The sequence below is a fragment of the Toxorhynchites rutilus genome, chromosome 3, assembly GCF_029784135.1.
Source record: "Toxorhynchites rutilus septentrionalis strain SRP chromosome 3, ASM2978413v1, whole genome shotgun sequence".
Classification (NCBI taxonomy): domain Eukaryota; kingdom Metazoa; phylum Arthropoda; class Insecta; order Diptera; family Culicidae; genus Toxorhynchites; species Toxorhynchites rutilus.
Genome location: NC_073746.1, coordinates 156,298,398 through 156,321,611, shown reverse-complemented (window position 1 = coordinate 156,321,611; position 23,214 = coordinate 156,298,398). Strand labels below are relative to the sequence as shown.

The window sequence follows — 23,214 nt, the reverse complement described above, 5'->3', positions numbered from 1 at the left end:
ACCCTTCTAAACTCGAGTAGACCGCGAGTAATCGGTTTTCTACACCATTAACATTAGAATTAAGGAAAAATGTTTATATATACTTGTAACAATACAGTCAGGAGTTTGGCTCCTTTAAACTTATGTAACTGAGCCTGTAAAAATAAACGATTTAATAAAAAATAAATAAATAAATAAAGTGATCCCTCGGGAACCTGCTCCGGAACTTGGATTTATCACAAATAAGCTAGTTTTGAAAATTATAAAGTTTGATATACCGCAAAACGGGTTTTGTGTAGTTTTATGTTCTGGAATCTATGGCTCCGGAACCTGTTCCAATGTGCCCAATTTGTTCGATTTCGAATATGGTTTCTGGCATACCTGATTTTCGTAGCCGGCTGACTCCTTGGAACTTCGATCGGGAGATCCAGTATTCCGATCATTTTCGGAAACAATGATCGTGTATCAGCGATAAATGTCTTCCAAGTCGAGAAAAGTCTGCGGCTTACCGGGGTAGACCAGATACTTCACATAGTCCCACATAGAACGCTCAACGGTGTTAAATTGCAAGTTCACGGCGGCCAATTCACCGGTCCATTTCGCAAAATTTTTCGTTCGCCGAACGTTTTTTTCGTTAAACTTCGCACGCGCGGTTTGGTATGTAGAGTACTAGCAATAGATAAAAATACACTCTGTTAGTTCTAAAAATGTAATCAAAACGGAGAATAAATCAAAGCAGTTATCGAGATTTTATTTTTCCAGGATTATAATTGCATGTTATCCTACCAAGTGAGAAAAAAAGAAAAAAGTTTCGTTAAAGTTTGGTTTGTTCTTCAAAATAGTTAAATGAATATTAATTGCTCATTTTGGCCTGGCAAATAAAAGAATGCATGTCGTATTTGAAACAAAAGCATAACAAAACAGTTACTAGTATTTCATGTGTCCTCCTTTTGTACCTCTCCAAGCTAGCTCAAAACGAATTCACATCCGTGATTAAAATTGTATTTATCGTTTAACGTAACCTTAATCATTGGACTTATAGAAACATTGAGTAAAGTGCTCCCGTGGCCGAGTGATTAGCGTCTCACCTATGATGGAGTTCGGGTTCGGTTTCCGTTCTAGCCGGGGGATTTTTCATCGAATGGAATTTTCTCCGGCTTGCACTGTGATTTGGTCACGAGTATTCTAGAGCTTGCCACTCATAATACATTCAAGGTTTGTTATTTGGCATAGAAATCTCAACTGAGTACCTCTAGGAATGCTAGTTCCTCTAAAGAAGAAGATTATATAAAAGGTAAAACTTAAAATTATTATCAACTTAGCCATGCTTGAATCTATAGTACGGACAAATACTCATGCATTAATCTATAGTACGAACAGATAGTACGGTTAGAGCAAAACTGATTGAAACTTACTCAACCAGTGTAACTTACTCAAAATTTCCAAATCCTGAACTGAAAGAGAATAAATAACCCATAAAAAGGCGACAAAACGTACCGTTGTTGGGGGTGAGATTGGGTCAAAAAAGCAAGTTTTCGATTTTGTTGTTGAATAACTGTCGTAAATTAGAGTGGAACGCACTTCTGATTGTGTAAATATGTTCTCTAGGATTGCAATGGATGTATGGAAAAAACTTCATCATCGAATTTCAAAAACCGACCATGTACATTTTGTTCATTGGCCCAAAAAATGATCTGTGCAAACTTTCAGCACAATCGGACATGATTTAGGGGCGCTCAAAGTTTTGATTTTTTCATCCTCGAAAATCTTCCAAGGAAATTTGGAAAATCGAAAAACTAAATTCCGATTCGAAATGACTTAAAAATGTATAAAACGTCGAGATTTGGTGTCATCTCGAAAAAAAAAATTTGGCCGAAAATCGTCCTTTTAGGACTGAGGCACCCCTAAATCATGCCCGATTAAGCTGAAATTTTGCAAAGGTCATTTTTAGGGCCAATAAACAAAATGTACTTGGTCGGTTCTTTAAATTAGATAATATTTTATTTTCTATACCTTCATTGCCTCTCAGGCTAAGTCTCAAAAGGTCGATTTTTGGCCAAAAATTTTGGTGACATCAAATCTCGACGTTTCATAAAGCATGCATTTTTTTTCGATTTTTCAAATTTCCTTACTCCCTTGGAAGATTTTCGAGGATTAAAAAAAACAAAACTTTGAGCGCTTTGAGGCACCTCTAAATCATATACGATTGAACTGAAACTAATAGGTATTTTTTTGGGCCAATAAACAAAATGTACATGGTCGGTTTTTGAAATTTGGCATGACCATTTTCGCTGCCACCCTAATGTTCTCTAATAGTGTGTTTACTAGTGTTCAGAAATTTTTTGAAAAGTATTATTTTTCACTGAACTGCGATTAAATGAAAGTTAACCCATTGTCACCCCTTCTAAGAGGTGAGAGTATGTATATTGTATATTGTTTTCTTTTGAGCACAACATGAAAGTGTTGTGATTTCTTGAATCCCGAAATCAAGTTGCTCTTTTTATTGTGTTTAAGGCTTTCAATTAGTGGCTTCAGCAATCCTGGAAGTGTGGCTTCTGCGAAGTTGTCGCTAAGGAAACGCTTTTCTCCTTATACGTGCGCATAATTTGCCTTCAATTCCTCTTCATAGGTCCGGATTTCGATGCGTTTTTGAAGCGAGTCACAGACCGAGATGCACTCTATTAAAGGTTTTTTGTGTCCAAGTTATGTGTAACCCACACATCGTGACGATTTACGTAACCAAGCTTCACCAGATCCACATGAACGGTTGTTTTGGGTATCTGTAGAGAATGTGCCTATTCATTTGTTGTGTCCCGAAGATTATTCTTGATCAACGTTTCGATTTGGCATTCATCTGAGGCGGCACGAATTTTTCAAGCAACTTTATATAGATTAACCAATATTTTTTATTTCTAAATGTTTCTTACACCGATTTGATGTATTTAGATGTTATTGGCTGCAAAATATAACGGAACCTGTATCTTTTTTACCTAGCTCTACATAATTCTTAGTGACTAACATTCTTATCATTGTTTCCGTTCCTTGTATATTCTTTTAATCTTCGTTTTATTAATATTAAATTGAAAGAAAAGTCGTTCAACCGATGGAATTGATTAGCATGGTATAAACTCTCCTAGAAGAGGGAAAATCAGTGTGTCGCCGGATCTTTTGATCGTTTACATTTTTCCCAAAAACCTGCAGCACTACAATAAATTACAAAGCTTCCTATATTCAGGATTTATCTGTATTCATGGTCCGTGTTTTGAACTGAATATTTACTTACCAAATGAGGAAAGTACATCCGCTGAGGAATTGAATTTTTTTTCAAATGTTGATGTTATTTGGTTCGATTATATAAATCTTATTATATTGACTTTCAAATCATTTTTTTCTTTTGGGTAATTTTACACGCTGAAACGTTTTCCTTCGTCAAGAACATTGCGGCTTCTCCTACATACACATCATCCTCATTCAAGTAATGGTGTGCCTCAAACTTAATTTCAATAATAATATACAATACAATTGATAAACAACAATAACAACAATATAAACAACAATAAACAACAATAAACAATTTGTCAAATATTCTGAATTCATGGAATTATTCTGCACTGTTTTGAAAATCCTAGAGAAGTTTAAGTGCAGTAAATATAATTCGGGATTTTCATTTTGAAAAAAAGTTTATTCAGTCGGTTTACAACTGGCAATATGTATGATACAAAATTCCGGCACAGATTAGTACCAGAAATATTTCAGTAGTGATCCTAGTGTGTTTATAATGGATAACAGTCCATTGAAAATAGGCACATTTAGCGAACGATCAATTTAAAGAAGCGCGACACACGGCTCGCATATAATTCTAACATAATAGTTCTAGCTGGCTCAAATTGAATGCGCTTAAATGGACAAAGAAATGCCCACACTCAGATTCAGTAATAAGCTCTGAATCTGAATGATACAATGGAAAACCGGCCCGTGAATCTCTTATGCTACTGAACCCAATACAGGCAAACCTTTTTTGTACGGTGGATTGGGACCGCATAAAAAAAATGTGCAAAACTTCACCAGCAGCTTTAAAAAATCGTGTTCGGTACAAATTTTGAAAAAAACTTTTTTTGTGCGGTAGATAGGGACCACATAAAAAAAGTTTTCCCCAAGAAAATAACTCAAATCCACGCCATACACCGTTCAATTTCCTTTTGTTTCCCTGCTTTGCGATGGGACAGTTTGCCTCTTCGGTTGCGCGTGGCTGTTTTGTGCTTTTAGTTGCATGTCGAAACATGTTGCTATTAGAAATCATGTCATGCAAAAACTTAGAAAAACTTAGAGCGTTTGATGAGAGGAGGGGAATGATTTCAGAAGTGGATAATTGAGACGCAAATATGCTTTTTTCGCACTGAAATGCATATAATCCATCGAAAAAAACTAAATGGACGATAACTTCTAACGTCAAATATGCTTGTTTTTATACACCACAAAAAAATCCCATTATGCACCGCAAAAAAATCCCACAAAAAAAAACGTACAAAAAAACCGCACAAGAACAGAAAATCGTACAAAAAAAAATCGCACAAAAACAGGTTTTACTGTATACAGCTTACGACTTATGTTCAGAAAACAAGAGAGTATTGCTAGACTCTCTTCGGATTCTCACGGCTTTTTAACGTTATGAGTACAAGTTCTTCAGCCATATGCATGAAAACATTCGTTCTCGCTTTTATCCCGCGCGTGGTATCTTCAGTGCAAACATCAGTTGCTCGGCACGTTAACGTGAGAGCTTCAGAGCGACTGAACTGTTTTACGGTTGTTTCATTCAAATTTAAATGAATGGTGAAAGTACTGCTAATTATGAAAAGCCAAATTACTAACATTGAATAAATCACCAGAGCCATTGCACTGTTTGTTTTACGGTGACATTCCTGACGAATATACACAAATACAACGGTTGCTTTCAATTGACGGTGCGAATATTGTTGAAAATAGTGGATGCAATCCAACATTTAGAGTAATACTTGGATTTATTCAACAATTTTGAAACTACAACCAAATATACAGACTGAAGGACAAATTCACAATCACTGTTACCGCCAGTGAATAATGAACAGAAATTCGTCAAATAAATTTGTTTAGCTATTACGTGATGCGATTCACTATGTTTTAAAACGTCAGTTCATTCGATAATTCCAAAAAATACTTCAAGAACACAACGTTTTGTTTCGGTTATTCAAGACAGCGTTGGGAAATATGTCTGCTGACGACCACTAAGTTGCTTAATATTTCTTTATATCGAAATTATTCAGATAAAAAGGCGGGTGGCTAATGTCGGAGACATAATAGGAGAAACGTTGGACTACACCAAGAGCTATCAATTTGAATAACTTATCGAGCTTTTTTATATCTCTAAGATATAATCCACAAATTATACTATGCAACACAACAGATAATCCGGAATTGATTGTGTTGGCAATAGCAATCGCAGTGGAATGAATTTTTACCTTCAGTTTTCAACCGAAGAACACTGCTCTCACTATCGGGAAATTCCTTCTGGTTTGCATTGTTTTGTACTTTGACCTAACCTTCAATCCAGAAACAATTCATGAATTCATGAAAATTTAATGATCGATCGGAAGGTTACCAACCATCAATAAGTCCTAAAACACTCCTACATTCGCACTGCGGCGCTTATGCCATCAATGAAGTTTTGCCTTTTAATAAAACAAACTTTGGAAGTATCGCAAAACACTTCTGTTCAGGTAATTTCATACACACTTCAGCATTCGTTGTTGTTTCCCCACGGGCTGTTTAAAGGGTTAAAAAACACTCATCTTCATGGCTTATACAATTAATTGAGGTCATCAAAGTGCTAATAAAAGTTTATGAGATCGTCCAACAGGGTTTACTCAAAACATTCGGGAAACGTTTTCCACTAGGAGAACAATGCCTGTTTCCATATTCGTTTGTAAATTTCCATACTTGTGCGTTAGGTATAATGAAAATTTTAATAATTAATGCTGAACTTCTCTCTTCCCTTCCATCCACGTCGACCTATAGCTTCCAGACTGATTCGACGGCGGGTGCCATGTGCAGGACATTTGATGACGCCACGGCGATTATGGCTGAACAAAATTCCTACCCAGTGTGATGTGGTGATTGAATTTCCAGGTGAGTGTTGGATGTGTGCTTTGCCATGCAGTCACACGTGTATTGTTTCCATTTTTCATGCTAATCAATTATTTTCAACGCATTCGAAACGATGACAGAAGATGCACCGGACGATGCGCTCCGATGGTTATTAAATAAAATTAAGGCAACCCCACCAGACGGGTTAGGTTTATCAACACTGGTGAGAGCACATGACAGTACAAAACGAACCGCATTTTATGTCACAGCTCCGATGAATGTGTAAGTTTCCCTTTTACTTCCCTTTATCGAAAGGAATCAATTGTGTTGTTGATGACGTTGCTAAATAGGAGTATACCATACATCTCCTACAATTTTGGAATTGGGTTCGGGTCAGTACTCGTCTGAGCTATTCTTTTGAATTTTTTCTCTACTCTATCAACATGCTAGGCTGTTCAAAGCAGCAGAGGAAGCCCGGCTACCGAAAAGACTTCGCACCGATCTTGGTGGGGCTCTGAAGGAATTTACGAAGCGGGAAAGTCACTGTTTCGCCCAAACAAAGGACAGTGAGGGTGCAAACACACTATTCACGTCTCAAGAGCGACAATGGCTGGTGTTGCAGGTAAGTGGAAAAGCGGAAAATGGACCGTTTGTATGAAGAGTTTATTTACTAGGCTTAAAAAAAACTGCTTGTATAAGCCTGTTCTGTGTGGATTCCGGTTTGCGGTCAGTTCTTCATTAACCTTTGTTTAACTTTGTCGTACGTTGGTATAAATTCCCAAACAGACTTTCGTTGAAACAGAGCAATACTCGTTTGGGATGATTTTGCCTTTTCTGTTTACCCTAGATGTTGTTTGGTTTTTTTTTTATAATGAAAATACACGTATGAAGTATATGTCTATCACGGCGGCTGCTCTCTATAATTGACCAAAACCAGAAAAATTCTTCCCGTAGGGGAAATGGGGGGAAATTGGACCCTCTAAGCTAAAGTGACCAGATGGTCAGAGGTCTAACGCAGGACACAAAAAACAAAACGTTATGTATATACGTTATGTGAACATAAACCATAGTTTAGAGAGTTTCATTCATTCGTGAAACTCCTAGCATATGTCCTAGCAATTAAACCTGACCTGTAATCACTCAGTTGTGATTTTTCGGTGGTTTAGATTTTGTTTACGCCTTAAAGTCTCTCACTCGGTCAGGGCATTTAGGTCTGGCAAGCACGATTCAAATTCTACAATTTTCTTCAAAAAATTGAATGCTCGAAAATTCCAATCCATTTTTCATCGATTTTAGTGTTAACGTATGCATAAAAAAATGGACTAATTTCGGATGGCGAAAATTACAAAAGATAATTTAATGGAACAAATTTTCCTTAAACGTTAGGTTTATTAAGCATACAACAAAAATAATTCAAGGCTGTTGATTCGCAGCAGCAGCACTGTCAAGCAACTTGATGAGTTTTTCATACTGCCAGCTCCACCCCACAGCGAAGGAGTTGGACATTATGAGGCACTTTGTGTCCGCCAGATATAGCCAATCTGGTATTTAAAGGGTGTGTCACATCAAATTGCATCACGGAAAAAACGCTGTAGAAATTTAATTTTTAGGAATTATATCTTCAGCTTTCGCTTATAATCAGATAAGAATGTATAGATCACGTTGGCCATGCTTCACTGTTAATTTTTCGTAAATTTGGAAAAATGTCGTCGAACGAAAAAGAGCGTCGTGAGTTAATCCTGCGCACTCATTTCGAGAATCCGGAGTTGTCACATCGGGACATCGGTAAGATGCTGGGAATCGTCCAATCCACGGTCAGCAGAGTACTAAAACGATACTTCGAGAACCTAACCATCGACCGGAAGGTGAAGAACGGCAAAAATGGATGCTCCGTCAGTGAAAAAGATCACAAGCACGTAGTTAAGCAGTTTAGACGTGATCCAAGAAGTTCGGTCCGGGATGTCGCCAATAAGCTGAATTTGTCAAGTTCATTCGTCCGGATCAGATCAGAAGGCTCCTAACCGCGACGAAAGGCAAAACATGGTGGGGAAGACGCGAGCCCGGAAGCTGTACACCGAAATGCTGACGAAGCTGCATTGCCTGGCAATGGGCGACGAAACCTACGTCAAAGCGGACTTTCGTCAGTTACCGGGCCTGTTGTTCTTCTCCGCAGAGGACAAATTCAGCGTTCCGGAGGAGATTCGCAAGCAGAAACTATCCAAGTTTGCCAAAAAGTACATGGTGTGGCAAGCGATCTGCTCTTGCGGAAAGCGGAGCGCCCCCTTCGTGATGACCGGCACGGTAAACGGGCAGGTTTACCTTAAGGAGTGCCTACAGAAGCGCTTACTACCACTATTGAAGCAGCACGAGGACCCGACCATCTTCTGGCCGGATCTCGCTTCGTGCCACTATTCAAAGGACGTGTTGGAGTGGTACGAAGCCAACGGGGTCACCTTCGTGCCAAAGGAAATGAACCCGCCCAACGCGCCGGAGCTTCGCCCAATAGAGAAATATTGGGCGATTATGAAGCAGGCCCTCCGGAAAAACCCAAAAGTTGTCAAATCGGAGGCGGACTTCAAGAGAAAATGGATTTCTGTTCAAAAAAAACTACAACCTGACGTTGTACAGAACCTTATGGACGGGGTAAAGAGGAAGGTGCGAGCATACGGGCTTGGGCTCGAAGTATGAATAAAAAGAAAATGCCAAAAGTTGTTTAATAGTTTTTATTTTACTGTCTAAAATTTTCAAAAGGATCGGTCTACTGGGCGAATTTCTACAGCGTTTTTTCCGTGATGCAATTTGATGTGACACACCCTTTACAATATCCTCTCTCTGCCGCTCCTTAAGCCGGGAAATCGATGCAACCGGTCGAATGATGAAGGAGAATCTGGCCAAAATGGACATTTTTATGCGGAAGCGTCAGACGAGACCGACCGTATCTGAGCAGCAGGCAATCATCCAGAAGGAGTAGCTTGAGGTACCGGTGAAAAACATCTTTCCGGTTAAAGAAGTGAAAACTTCTTTTCGTACTCATAATGGAAGACAAAACGTACTTGATGCTAGAATTCAACGAATGCAAGGGACCGGATACGTTACGTTTCCCAGATAAGTGATGGCGACGAATATATCACCCACATCAAGTTCTCCAAGAAGGTCATTCTCTGACAAACGAGAAGGGAATGTCGAAGCCGCTCTTCTTTCCAGTCATATGGTAAACTGAGATATATACAGTACGAAGTGCTTGCCGGAAGTTGCGAAGGTGATGTGGTCGAACCTGGGATCAGCCCATTATGCTAAAAGATCACTGGAGGATGGGTCGGCTGGAGATAAACCGCCAACCTTCCCAACATCCCCCAGCTGCGACCGATAGAAAACTTTTGGGCGAATGGCCAAAATGGAGAGACAGCCGACCACCAAAGCCACGAAAAGGTAAAAGAACACACTGACATACTTCTTCTCATCGGCCATAGTTGAAGTTCCAGCCAACTTCCATGAGGCCGCCAAGCGTTTCATTTACGATACTTCATCAAACAACGCTGTCTTTTCCTGTGCCGTATACACTAGTTATTCCGGCTTATTTAACACGTTAAGCTCTGACCGAGCTAGGGGACCAAAGATGAACTTTTCGTCTGACTCACGTTGGTCCCTGCGGATCAATAGGGGACTTTTATGAAAATCATTTTCTAAATTTGTTGCTGTCGTTTCCATTTGACACTCTCTAAACAAAAAGTCCACTGTCGGTGCGATGAAACCAGCTCAACGTATTAATCATTTGATGCATTGGAAGATCTTTTGAACAGTTTGTCAAAAAAAAGTTTTTTTTGTGGTTCATCCATTTCATAAAATCAACATGATCAAATTGTAATATTGAAATACATTTATATCGCGGGACATTTTCGTTTCTTTTGCCAAATGCGGGACGTTTCGCGGGACGTAATCTTACGCGGGACATTTTGTTGAAATGCGGGACTGTCCCGCGTAACGCGGGCCATCTGGCCAGTTTACCCTAAGCAAATCGCCTGGTATTTCCAAACCAATACGGTCTAAATAAAGAATGTCACATTGTACGCTGAGCTACACCTGTTTTCTCTCAATCAATAATGTTTGGTCATTATATGAAGCTCCAAATTACCAAATATATCATAATGTAAAAGAGATTTTTGGACACTCAAATTCGATCCGGAGTGATTTGGACCGTCTGTGGGAGATTTGTTCTAGTGTATGTTTCTTCGAAAAAACCATACTTATGTTTATGTAAAGTAATTCAAGATAATATTACAATCAGTAACAGTGTTCTGGGATCGATACCAAGTGTCTTGGCCAGAAGCAAGACCAGAAAAATTGCATTGAGACCATTCCGAATTCTGCATGGATCTTTCACTGTTGTTCGAGCATTTTCAAACACTTTCGATGCTTGGTCAAAGAAAATCCATCCTTGATCGCCTGGGTTGCTCTTTCAAGCTCCTCCTTCTCCCAACGTTGTCTGCTCATCCTTTTTTTTGTAATTCAGTGGCATATGGAATCAATTAGACCAAAGTAAAGCCTCAAATCTGTAGGACCAATTCACCCCACACAACATACAAAAATTAAAATGTAATTGATTCCATTTATTGTTATCAAACTTACAATTTCGCTGCATCAAATTGTTCCTCTTCTGTAGGCGAACAGAACTTTACTGCACAATACACGAAAAGTTTGTTTAACCAGTAGAAAAAAAACTTAAAACCACGATCGAAAAACTCATATTTTCTGACAATCAAAGTGCCTTCTGTGTTCATGCTTCCGTTTCCCTTCACCTGTTAAATTTTATCAAAGTTTTTTTATGTTAGGTACATACGGTTCAACAATAGAAGGAGATAACATTATAAAAAATCCAAGTTGAGCCGTACTTTTCGAGATAAAGGGGTGGTCCAAATCACCCCAACTTACCCTATATGTTTCACACGGTTGGGAAGCAGATTCAGGTTACCATTCAAAAAGGACCACGAAAGAGGAAAAGCCATACATACTGTTGACAAAATTTAACACGTTTCATCTGACACAGAAATGATGCTGACAGTAATTCGACTATAAATTGCTGAAAAATAACTCCTCGCAAACTGAAAAGATTTTATTTTTTTGTATCCACTTCAACACGCTCGTGACACAGAGTAAAGGAGATAATGAGAAAGTAAAACAGAATTTTGATCCCACATTTTCATTTACTCTTGTTTATACGGGTTTCATATTTGTCTGTACGTTTTGCTTATTTTGCATAAGGTGCTGCAAGGACTACGGGCAGGAGTGTCAGATCTCAAAGCGTTGCAAGGAAGATCCCAAGTCGAGGAAGGTCAAAGCATAGGTAAGTACACAAGTGCCAGGGGAAATGTACACTTCATCATTGAGCGTTGTTTGTGAACCTGAAGTCATTACCACCTTCCGCATTCTATGCCACGAACGACGAAATCATCTGCCTGGATGTTTGATGAAGGTTGGGGTGGGTGGATATGTTCCCTATACTTTGGAGAACATTTTTCAAAGTGCACACATACATACATACACATGGATGGCAAAAGATCATATAACTTGGGGTTAAAATAATACTCTAGTGCTGATGGGACAGTTTTGCAGTATCAAATCGAACAGATGAGTTTTGAGTAGTAATCCACATTGACAGAAAACTTTTTATTTGAAATACCGTTCGCGTGAAGTAGGTATACTGAATGAATGAATGGAATCAGCTTTCGTTGACAGGAAGCTAATCATATATGAGCACAAACTGTATTTCAATTTTCAAAATTGTAAATTACTCCTGTGAGCGTCCTTTCACTACCAATCAAGCTCGGTCCGGGCTCTGATTAAGTTGAGGTGGTTTGTCGCCTATTGCTTCTTATGATTCGCATTCTTGCTTACCCACAAGGAAATGCACTCGTGTCAAAAGAAAACAAGAAAATCTACTACCGGTCTGAATTTGGTCGTGTTGGTGACGAACTGAAACTAAACTCAGGGAAAGGAATCAAATTAGCATGTGGGGGGATAACTCTTCCTTTGAACGTGTATCGATTTGTGTGTTTTGCTTCTTCCACAAATCAACCCCGAATGGGTTATTTGAACTAATTGAGAACTAAAGATGACCTACGAATTAGAAACTTATTGTAATTCATGTGAAATTGACGTTAATTTTGCAAATGAGAGAGAGTTTTTCCATCTGGTTCTATAATTATGCAACACTGGAATTTTACTTTTTTCAATGTTTCGCGCCTGATCACAACAGTAATGTCCAAATGGGAAGTCTTAAGACGCGTCCACATTACGCCAATCGGCCTTGGCCGCTCGGTAAAACCGACTAAATGTGGACGTACCGCCCGGGCTTGCCGATGTGCCGAAAACCGACTCGAATCAAATCGAACCCAACCCGAAACAAGTGGGTCCGGTTCGAGAAAGTCGAACCAAAACAAAACGAAGCAAATTAGCGTTGACGACATTGTGCTTCGTGTGTTCGTGACGGCTTCGTGCATCCGATGGCGCTTCGGCTTCGTGAACCCGATGGGGCGTCCACACTACATAACCAACCGAATATGCCGCCTGGTACAGGCCGATCGGCATTATTCGGCATAATGTGGACGCACCTTTATAAATGAAGATATTTATTATATCGGTTGTGTCCCATTCACCCGAAACACGTTTACCCGAAGCACATTTACTCGAATGTAACACATACTCGAATGACATTCACCCGAATGTAACACATACCCGAATGCAACATATACCTGATTGAGCATTTATCTGAATACGACAAATACCCGAATGGACATTTACCCGAATGCAATGTTTATTCGAATTTATCAATTACCTAAACGAGACATTTACCCGAACGCAACATTTACCCGAATGGAATGTTTACCCGAATGAAGAAAGAAAAAATCCGAAAATCAGACAATGAATTCTGTCGAGTCTTCTGATACGAAGTAAAATGAGAAATTCTAATGAGGAAATTCGAAAAAGATGTTGAATACTTCGCTGTGTCATTTTTAGAAATTAATGTAGGCACAATTGACATGACGTCTTTCCTTTCCGTATTGCTCTTTAAGGTCCAGAGATCATTCATAAAAGAGCATTGGTTATTGGTTATATACACAGTTTTTATCATGAATTTATTATTTCGTGATGAAATTTATTCTGAGAACAATATAAGAGGGGGCGAAGTCCCCATTCAACGAGGATAAGCAACCGAGGTGGCACCAAGCCATCGAGGTGAAGCAATCCGAGTCGGACGCCGATCCACCGTCGGAAGCGGCGACCTCTCGCAAGCGAAACCTCTGTTCCACCAATCGCCCGGTTTGTTTGAAATATATGAGACTATCCTTTGGTCAGGTCCGGCCGAGCATTAGCATTACGGTGCATTACGTTTGTCCGGTTGATTATGCATCTCAGACTAAATTTTATTTGCGAAAAAATAAATTCAAAATTGCACTTCAGTCCCATAATACGTGTGTACGAAAACAGTCAGATTTCTTTCAAGTAAACGGGCTGCGTTATCCATTTGAATGAATAAACTACATAATACGTTATAAAACTGCATTCTTTCACTTTCCATTTTTTTAAAAAGGATTTTATTCAAATCCACTATTTCTCAAGTTGCACTACCCACGAAAAATACTGTTTGAATGGGAATGAACGTACGAGACAAATATAATCTTCATATTACAATGATCAAAAATAAATATACATATACTGTCAAATAATAAAATTTGCGTCGCATTCGAGTAAATGTTAAATTCGGGTAATTGTTGCTTTCGGGTAAATGTCGTGTTCGGGCAAGTGTCAGATAGGGTAGATGTTACATTGTTACATGTTAGATGTAGCTGTCGCATTCGGGCTTTTGTTGAATTCGGGTGAGTGGAATTCGGGTGAATGTCTTTCGGGTGAGTGGGTTTCGGGTAAATGTGACACAGTCATTATATCCTACACTATATACAGCGCGGACTCGATTATATACAGTTTTTGGTTTTTATCCAATGTATATAATCGAATCCTGTATATAATCGAGTGAAAAAAAATTTTTTAATTGTTTTTTTTTGCATGTATTTTTCGTTTTTTTTTCAAAAAAAAAGAGAAATTTGATTTTTGATTCGTCCCCTTAAAGTCAGAAAATACCTTTCTCACATGAAAAAAAATAAATTTATCCAGATTCTCTCAGAAGGTGATAGAGGATCATATTTGATGAAAAAAAATTCTCCTACGCATATGTTCGAATTTCAGCAATAACAGAGTTATAGAACTTTTTTTTGTTTCGTATTCTGTTGCCTCAAACCGGCTCTACATTAAAAAGTACGTTCTAGAAGACGATTCTGATACTCTCATTTGAAAGATGAGAAAATTTAGTACAGGATATACAGGAACAACTGAATTAGTGGATTTTAATAACATTTTGGAAGTGAAAAACTTAAAAATTAATAATTTTTAACGTGTTATTATTAATTTTATCCTAGAAATTTATATGAAACTAGAATGTTTCTATCAATTAAACGAAAGCTCTTTAATCGCTCTACAATTTGTTCTTTGGCACCCAACTTCTATCTTTCTTAATTTAGCTGCATCGATATAAAAACTACTGGTGAAAATTCAAGCAAAATCTTCAAAAATCACGATGTTTAGCCCACTGTACATATAATAGCCACTTAAACTTCACCTTAACATTGAAAGGTTACATTTCTTCTTGAAAACAGTCATATCTGAAATAAAAAAAATATAGCTTTTTCCAAACTGCATATAATCGAGTCCGACCTGTACTTCAATTCAATCGACTTCTTACATATATCTGGAAACTCAGATAAATGGAGTGGTTCTATAGTTATAAAACGCATGTATGGGCAGAGACAGTAGAGAGGTCGGAGATATCACTGTTTTCCAGTGGAACTGTCGTAATCTTATCTCTAAAAAGAATACGTTCAAATGTTTGATTCATAATATTCATTGCGATGTTTTTGCTTTGTCCGGAACGTGAATTTCTTCACGAAAGGATCTCTCTTTCCGCGATTTCAATATTATACGCTTGGACCGTTATGACATATACGGAGGGGTGCCATTGGAATCAAGAAATGCCACTCATTTTTTCGAATTGACCTTCACCTATTGGAAGAATCGAAGCTGTTGCATGTCATGCAAACATCAGAGGCAAAGGGCTCTGTATTGTCAGCTTGTATTGGCCTCCGAGAGCTGTGGTTAGCCGCAGCCAACTTGTTGACCTGTGCTCACTCTTTCCTGAGCCACGATTGATCCTGGGAGACTCCAATTCTCACGGAACCGCCTGGGAAGGAACAGTACGACGACAACCGTTCATTGTTGATATACAGGGCGGACTCGGTTATATACAGTTTTGGATTTATTTTCACTGTATATAATCTAGTCAAAAAAAATTTTTTTTAGTCGTTTTTTATGCATATATTTTTGAAAATCCGGATTCATTCAGAAGGGGATAGAGCATAATAATTGACGAAAAAAAATCCTTCTACGCGTATGTTCGAATTTCAACAATGACAGAGTTATACAACTTTTTGTTTGTTTCGGACTCTGTTATATCAAACTGGCTCTACATTAAAAAGTACGCTACAGAAGATTTCATTTCATTTGAAAGATGAGTACAGGATATAGTCGTGAAACTTATAAATTAATGGATTTAAATAACATTTTAGAAGTGAAAAACTTCAAAGTTAGTAATTTTTAATGTTTTTTTTGTGTTTTTTAATTAATGTGTTAAAATTCATACTGAACTTGATTGTTTCTATCAATTAAATTAAAGCTTTTGAATCGCTCTACAATTTGTTCTTTGACATTAAGCTTCTATCTATCTTAATTTCGCTGCAAACCATTCATGGTGAAAATTGAAGCAAAGTCTTCAAAAATTACGATTTTACCCCACTATACATATAAAAGCTACTTAAATTTCACCATAACGTTGAAAGGTATTTTTTTTTCTTGAAATAAGTCATAATTGAAAAATAAAAAAAAATCAAACTGTATATAATCGAGTCCAAAATTGTATATGATCGAATCACTTATAATCGAGTCTGTATATAATCGTGTCCGACCTGTATAACCTTGTAACAGCTTCAATATGACGGTTTTGAACGCTGGGAAAACAACACGTGTACCGAAACCTCTTGTTAACCCAAGTGCTCTTGATCACTCGATTTGCTCGAATTTACTATCGTTAGATTGCAAGTGGAATGTAATCCGTGATCCCAACAGTAGTGATCACTTGTCAATCAAAATTTCCATCACCAATTGGTTGAATTCTTCTAAATCAATAAATATGGCATACGACCTCACAAGACACATTGACTGGAAAGAATATGCGGACAAGATTGCTCTAGCCATCAATTCTAGATCACTCGATTTGCTCGAATTTACTATCGTTAGATTGCAAGTGGAATGTAATCCAGGATCCCAACAGTAGTGATCACTTGTCAATCAAAATTTCCATCACCAATTGGTTGAACTCTTCTAAATCAATAAATATGGCATACGACCTCACAAGACACATTGACTGGAAAGAATATGCGGACAAGATTGCTCTAGCCATCAATTCTAGAGATTGCTTACCTCCATTGGAGGAGTATAACATCCTTTCTCGTTCGATCTATGAAAGCGCGGTTCGAAACCCATCCCAGGTTCCACTATTCGTCGAAGACCTCCCAATCCATGGTGGGATAGTCAGTGTTCTAAGCTCTTCGGAGACGTGGAACCATTGATAACTTTCAAACGTATTTAACCCTTGAGAATCAGAGCTAAATATTAAAGGGAAAAAACGTGCCCATTAGCGAAATTTCGAGGGAGGTTTGTCACGAGAAACGTCAATAAAAAAATTATGGAAAGTGGCTCGGAACATGAGAAATCGTTCTTCAACGAAAGAAAGCAAGGAATTTTCACATCGATGGATTTTTTTGTCTTGCGTTGCTTTCTTGAGAAGTTCAAATGGCTTACGCCGATAAAAAACAATGGCTTCAGTATTCTTGGACATGAAGGGGGCCTTCGATTCAGTTTCAATAGAGGTTTTGTCAGACAAATTACAGTCTCGGGGTCTGCGCCTCTATTGAATTCTATGTTATATGACTTGCTTTGTGAGAAACATTTGAACTTTTCCCACGGAGATTCGGCAGTAAATTGGGTCTCTTACATGGACCTCCCCCAGGTATCATGTTTGAGCCCCCTTTTGTACAACTTCTATGTAAGTGACATTGACAATTGCCTTATACAAAATTGTAGCCTGAGACAACTTGCAGATGATGGAGTGGTGTCTGTCGTAGGATCAAATGAATCCGACCTGCAAGGACCCTTACAAGATACTTTAAACAATTTTTCAACCTGGGTCATTGGTCTTTGGTTATTGGTCATTGGTTAAACAATTTGGGATTGAGTTCTTCACGGAAAAACAGAGATGGTCGTCTTTTCTAGCAAGCAAAAACCTGCAAAACGAAAGCTTCAACGTTTGAGTAAAATGAATACTCATGCCGTTTCATGCAAGTACCTTGTGATCTGGTTCGACTTCAAGTGTACTTGGGGCCCATATTGGGTATCTGAGTAAAATGCCAACATAGAAAAAACTTTCTCCGCACAATTACCGGCACCTGGTGGGGAGTCCATCTAGAAGATCTTATAATGTTGTATCGAACAACTATTCTCTCAGTGATGGAGTATGGCAATTTCTGTTTCAATCAGCTGCCAAAACACACCTCATTAAACTCGAGCGAATATTCAGTATCTTTGTCTCTGTATTGCGTTGGGATGTATGCCCTCAACGCGCACCATGGGTCTCGAGGTTTTGGCATGCGTACTCCCACTAAAAGATCGCTTCAATTTATTATCTCTTCGGTTCCTCATCCGGTGTAAGGTCATGAACCCATTGGTGATTGGAAATTTTGAGCAGCTGATCGAGTTGAGCATGAAGCAGGATATCCATGGAATTCCAGATTATCTTCGATCGGAGTTCATTCCATGGATCTTCGAAGCAAAGTATGGACGTATCAATTGTGATAATATGTACTTTACTGATGGCTCCTCTATGAACGTGTCCACAGGATTTGGAGTGTTCAACGAATTTTTTAGCACCTCCCACAGTCTTCAGTATCCTTGCTCAGTGTATATTGATGAATTGGCAGCGATTCACTGGACGCCTTACAACCTGATGAACACGATTACATTGTAACGGAGAGTCTTAGCTCTGTTGAAGCTATTCGTTCAGTGAGGCCGGAATAGCAATCGTCGTACTTCCTTGAGAGAGTACGAGAAATTTTGAGTTATTCACCCACACGCTGTTATGTCACCACTTTTGTCTGGGTCCCTGCACCTTGCTCAATTCCGGGTATTTAGAGGGCTGACTCATTAGCAAAGGTGAGTGCGATTGAAGGCGACATTTATCAGCGTCAAATCGCCTTCAATTAATTTTATTCTTTAGTCTGTAAACATACCATCGCTAATTGGCAACGCGAGTGGAACAAAGGTGAATTGGGCCGGTAGTTTCACTGGATTATTCCTAAGGTTAGCCTCAAAACATGGTTCAAAAGTCTGGACTTTAGTCGGAACTTTATTCGCTTCTTCTCCCGACTCATGTCCATTCACTGTTCTTTAGATGCCCTATACTTTCGTTTCAATCTTGCCGACGGTAATATCTGCGTTTGTGGTCATGTTTACAATGACATCGAACACGTTGTTTGGTCGTGCGAGATTTATCTTGTCGCCTGATCGAATTTAGAAAACTCCCTTCGGGCCCGAGGAAGGCTACCCGATGTGCCAGTGAGAGATGTGTTGCCTCGGTTAGACCTTGATTCTTCTTCTTCTTCAATGGCACTAACGTTCCTAGAGGAACTTCGCCGTCTCAACGTAGTATTACTTGCGTCATTTTTATTAGTACTTAGTTGAGATTTCTATGCCAAATAACACGCCTTGAATGCATTCTGAGTGGCAAGCTCTAGAATACGCGTGATCACGTGATCAAAAATTCCCCCGACCAGAACGGGAATCGAACCCGAACACCCGGCATGTTAGTTATGACGCTAACCACTCGGCCAAGGGAGCACTAAACCTTGATTACATGTTCCAAATATATGTTTTCCTTAAAGCTATCGATATTTGAGTGTGATTGTTCCTACATCCTTATTCCCTCATGTCAGCCCATCGCGAGCTATCGGTTCCCTAACATTAGAATAAGTTAAATTGTAAACATATAATACTTGTACATATAAGAATAGCTTTGGGAATTGAACGTGATGTGTGTGTTATCCTTTTCCTGAAGAAAATGTGTCACCCTCTAAACTCGATTAGACCGCGAGTAATCGGTTTCCATTTTTTTTAAATTTTAGAATAAAGGAAACATGTTAATATATTATGATAAAAATATAGTTAGGAGTTCGACTCATTTAAACCTATGTAAGTAACTGAGCCTGAAAAATAAACGGATTAATAAAAAAATTAAAAAAAAGATGAGAAAATATTATTAACATCAAGCCTATTGGAAAAAGATGAGAAAATATTATTAACATCAACTATTATTGGATCGACGGCGCCAGTGGTTGTGTGGTTAGCGTAACAGCCTCACAATCCGATCGGCCTGGGTTCAATCCCAGCTGGCGTCGTTGGGATTTTCTGAGGCGAAAAATCTCTAGTTACGTCTTCCTTCGGAGGGGAAGTAAAATAAGTTGACTCGGCTCATGAGTTGTTGAATCTGATAGGTAGGAACAGGTGGAGTCGCCTCCCTGATGTCGGTGGCACTGAAGTGGCGGAAATAGGCCGACGAAAAATAAGCGAAGATTATTGGAACGTTCTTTTAAAAAATTTGTATATTCTGTATGAAACCCAAACAATCGAAAAAATCGAAAAATCTGTTGAAACACATCATCTAGATCAACTTTACAAATCTGAACGATAACATACAAAATATTTTGAAATATGTTCCTTATTTTTACCAACAAAAATATTCTAGAACATCTACTTTTACTTAAGGTGTCCCTAGAACAACGTTTGCTGGGTCAGATAGTTCAAAATAAAAGTATAATTTATCAATAATGCATAAGTGTCCCTCTTCCCTATCGGTGTTTCTCGACTTTCTCCTAAGTGCTTCCTCTCCGTTCTTGATCAATAGAAATTTTCCAAAAAAACTCTGCCGATCGACGATTAACCTATAATTACGCTCGAACTTTGCTATCTAGGAAAGTGCCTGGAATTGGATTTTCTTGAAGGTTTCCATTCCATTCCTAGCAGTTATTTTTTTAGGAATTGCACAACATTAATTTTCGATTTCTTTTTGTTTGTTCATAACATGTGGAACACAGTTAACGTTAACAATTTAATTTTCCTAAATGAATGTCACTTTACAGAATTAACTGAATGTGTTGTCAGTTTCTCGAAAGTTGTTCTTCATTCTGAAAACATTTTTGGGGACTCATGTTTCCCAAAACTGAAATGCAGTGTTTTTCAGTTCAATATACTTTTTCCGAATTATCCAAATGTTTCACAAAAAATAGTTTTTCAATGTTTTTTACTGAAATAAAAACAGACCGAAAAGTAGGACATTTTTTGTGATGCGGGTAGCACGGACATATAGTGGGAGTGAAACGGACAGTTATATAATATACGAAGCGTAGGAGTTTATCGCTCGTGAGAGGAATAATTTTATTCAGTCAAGGTCTGAACTCATCACGAATATCCGTTAAATGTTGAAAAAACCGAATTAATCCACCTAGAAGTAATATTGCTTTATAAACGGTCATACCTTTAACTATATCGCTACTGGTTCTTGTCAGCTACTAGGCAGTCCACATCTGGCGATTTGATTCCCATAGATAGACGCGGGGCATTACTTAGGAATGGAGACGATCTGGCGTAGTGGTAACATTCGTACCGATCATCCATCCGAAAATCTGAGAACCACTATTTCGGTTTGGCATGGAATGGCTGAATGCAGAAAAAATCCTTAGGAATAGAATAAACTGACTTTCCACAGCCCGTCTCACTCCCACTGGAAACTGTCCGTTTCGACTCAACCGTACACTTATTTCAATAATTTAATTTTTTGATTAACAATCGAATTTGAATTTCATGCGTAGGTGTTAACGTCAATACCTGAATATAATTACCACTGAATTAAATTTTGAATTAAACCACTCAAAATGCTTAATATCGAAGCCGCAAAAATTACATCTGCACGCGGTATCATTTATGATTTTCAGTTTTTGTTATCGATGTTTTGTTGTTTAACCGAAAATGGGGTTGTTATCCAAAATGAGCTCATAAGTACTATTAAAATTGGGTTAATCTTTTTAATGAGTAGGTGGAATTTTTTTTTGAGTATTTTAAGAATAATTTACAATGAAACATCGCATAGCTAGCAGCTGCGGAATGAAAACGCACGAATAAATAAATAGTAATCCAATTGCACTCATTATTACCATTACGCCGATATTGGCACCGATTCTTGTAATCCATCCGGCGCCGTATGCGACGAGACGCCATTATTTATAATTGCATTTGCTACATACTATATTGTTTCTACCATTACAATGTCTGGAAACGACCCCCCCCCCCTCCCGGGGAGATAATGTTGAGCAGCTAGTGCTGATGTGCGAAGTTGGAAAATTGAATGGGAAGCGAAATGGAGTGTACTTCATTCTATTCCAAAGAGACTTTCCCTCACATCGTAAATCAATGCACACAGCGATATGGAGCTTTATCGAAAAGAATGTTGCAATTGCTTTAAGTGCTCTCAAGCTTTAGAAATTGCGTTTTTGAATATTCATTAACTGATTCTGATCTGTTTTGAAGGAAATCCCATGAAAAACACATGTTTTGGTGAACTAAAATTATTCTTAAATACATTCAGACTGCGCTATATCTTCCATAGTTTTACATTCTCCTAGGATTATGTACATCAAAATAGATCCGTATGCTTCATGAAGTTGTATATCTCTTTGGGTTTCTTTCTCCTTTTCAGTGGCCGCCTGGCAGGAACTAGGACTGATAACACAAGTGTTTCCCTTACACGAAACAAGCGCCTTACAGCAGCTACAGTCAAGCTGGGTCCGGAAGTTTTTTGCACCCCAGCCGTTAGGTAATTACGATAAAATGTCACGCTTTGCCGTATAGCTTGTTCCTTCAGCCTGGAGCGTGTGTGTCGCCATCTAAGGCGAAGGAACAACTTTACAACGTCAGAGCACGTTGTTGGCCATAATGCGGGAATCTACTATATGCTCTATCATTGTCCATCCCATCCCTGTGATCCAAGACGATATCGCGGCATACTTTGGAGTGAAAGTTGCGTTATACTTCGCCTGGTTGGGACATTACACGTGTGCACTGTGTGTTCCAGCCGTTCTGGGAACCATTCTTTACGCAGGACTTTGGGGTCGGGGACAGGTGAGTGACCATTTAACCGCACTTTGGTGGAATTGATTTAGCATTAAAATTCGCCCACAGACAGCACAGGATATCGGTCATGTTATTTTTTCCCTGTTCAACGTGGCGTGGGCATCCCTTTACCTGGAAGCCTGGAGACGATATTCAGTTGAGATGGCATTCCGGTGGGGTACACTCTCGACTCCACCGGAATTGCTGGAACCACCTAGACCCTTGTATAAGGTAAGACAACCTTGTTGGTTTTAAGTGATTTGGATGGATTATCGATCAATTGTAATCGTTTGCTATATTTACTGTTGTCTACAAAGGGCCCGCTGGAAGAGAGTCCTGTGACGGGTCGACTAGAACCTAAGGAAACACCCGCTTGGCAGCGCCGTGCGTTTCGGTATTTAGTTAGCTTTCCAATTATCGGACTCTGTTTAGTGCTAGTGTTTGTAGTGATGTTCCTAATGTTACGACTTCAGGTATTTATTCTCAATATTGTTTCTTCCGTTCAAAAACGCAATAATCGTTCTACACGCTTGAGATGACACAAACTCTGTCTATGAACCATTCATAACAACCGCTATCATCGCTTGTTTTGTATTTTAGTTTCTTTACCCTGTTGAACTAGGTAACTGTTGTTGCTTTCAAGCTATGATGTATTCATTTCCCTATTTCCCAAAAGTACTCTGCCGTTGTACGCATAAATAAAATTGGTGTGGGGAACACATCATGCTTGTTTAC

The 23,214-nt window shown here is 38.7% G+C and overlaps 1 protein-coding gene across 8 annotated transcripts in view; it reads left to right on the top strand.

The window, feature by feature from the left end:
* LOC129774749 (anoctamin-8) overlaps positions 1–23,214 on the top strand; it is a 106,874-nt gene that overhangs the window by 41,240 nt on the left and 42,420 nt on the right. For all 8 annotated transcript variants that reach the window (XM_055778684.1, XM_055778683.1, XM_055778685.1 and 5 more), the window contains exons 2-9: positions 6,031–6,141; positions 6,240–6,381; positions 6,550–6,721; positions 11,359–11,440; positions 22,067–22,183; positions 22,358–22,488; positions 22,549–22,710; positions 22,797–22,952. In XM_055778684.1, coding sequence (XP_055634659.1) covers positions 6,031–6,141; positions 6,240–6,381; positions 6,550–6,721; positions 11,359–11,440; positions 22,067–22,183; positions 22,358–22,488; positions 22,549–22,710; positions 22,797–22,952 — 1,073 coding nt within the window. The remainder of the gene's footprint in view (positions 1–6,030; positions 6,142–6,239; positions 6,382–6,549; positions 6,722–11,358; positions 11,441–22,066; positions 22,184–22,357; positions 22,489–22,548; positions 22,711–22,796; positions 22,953–23,214) is intronic.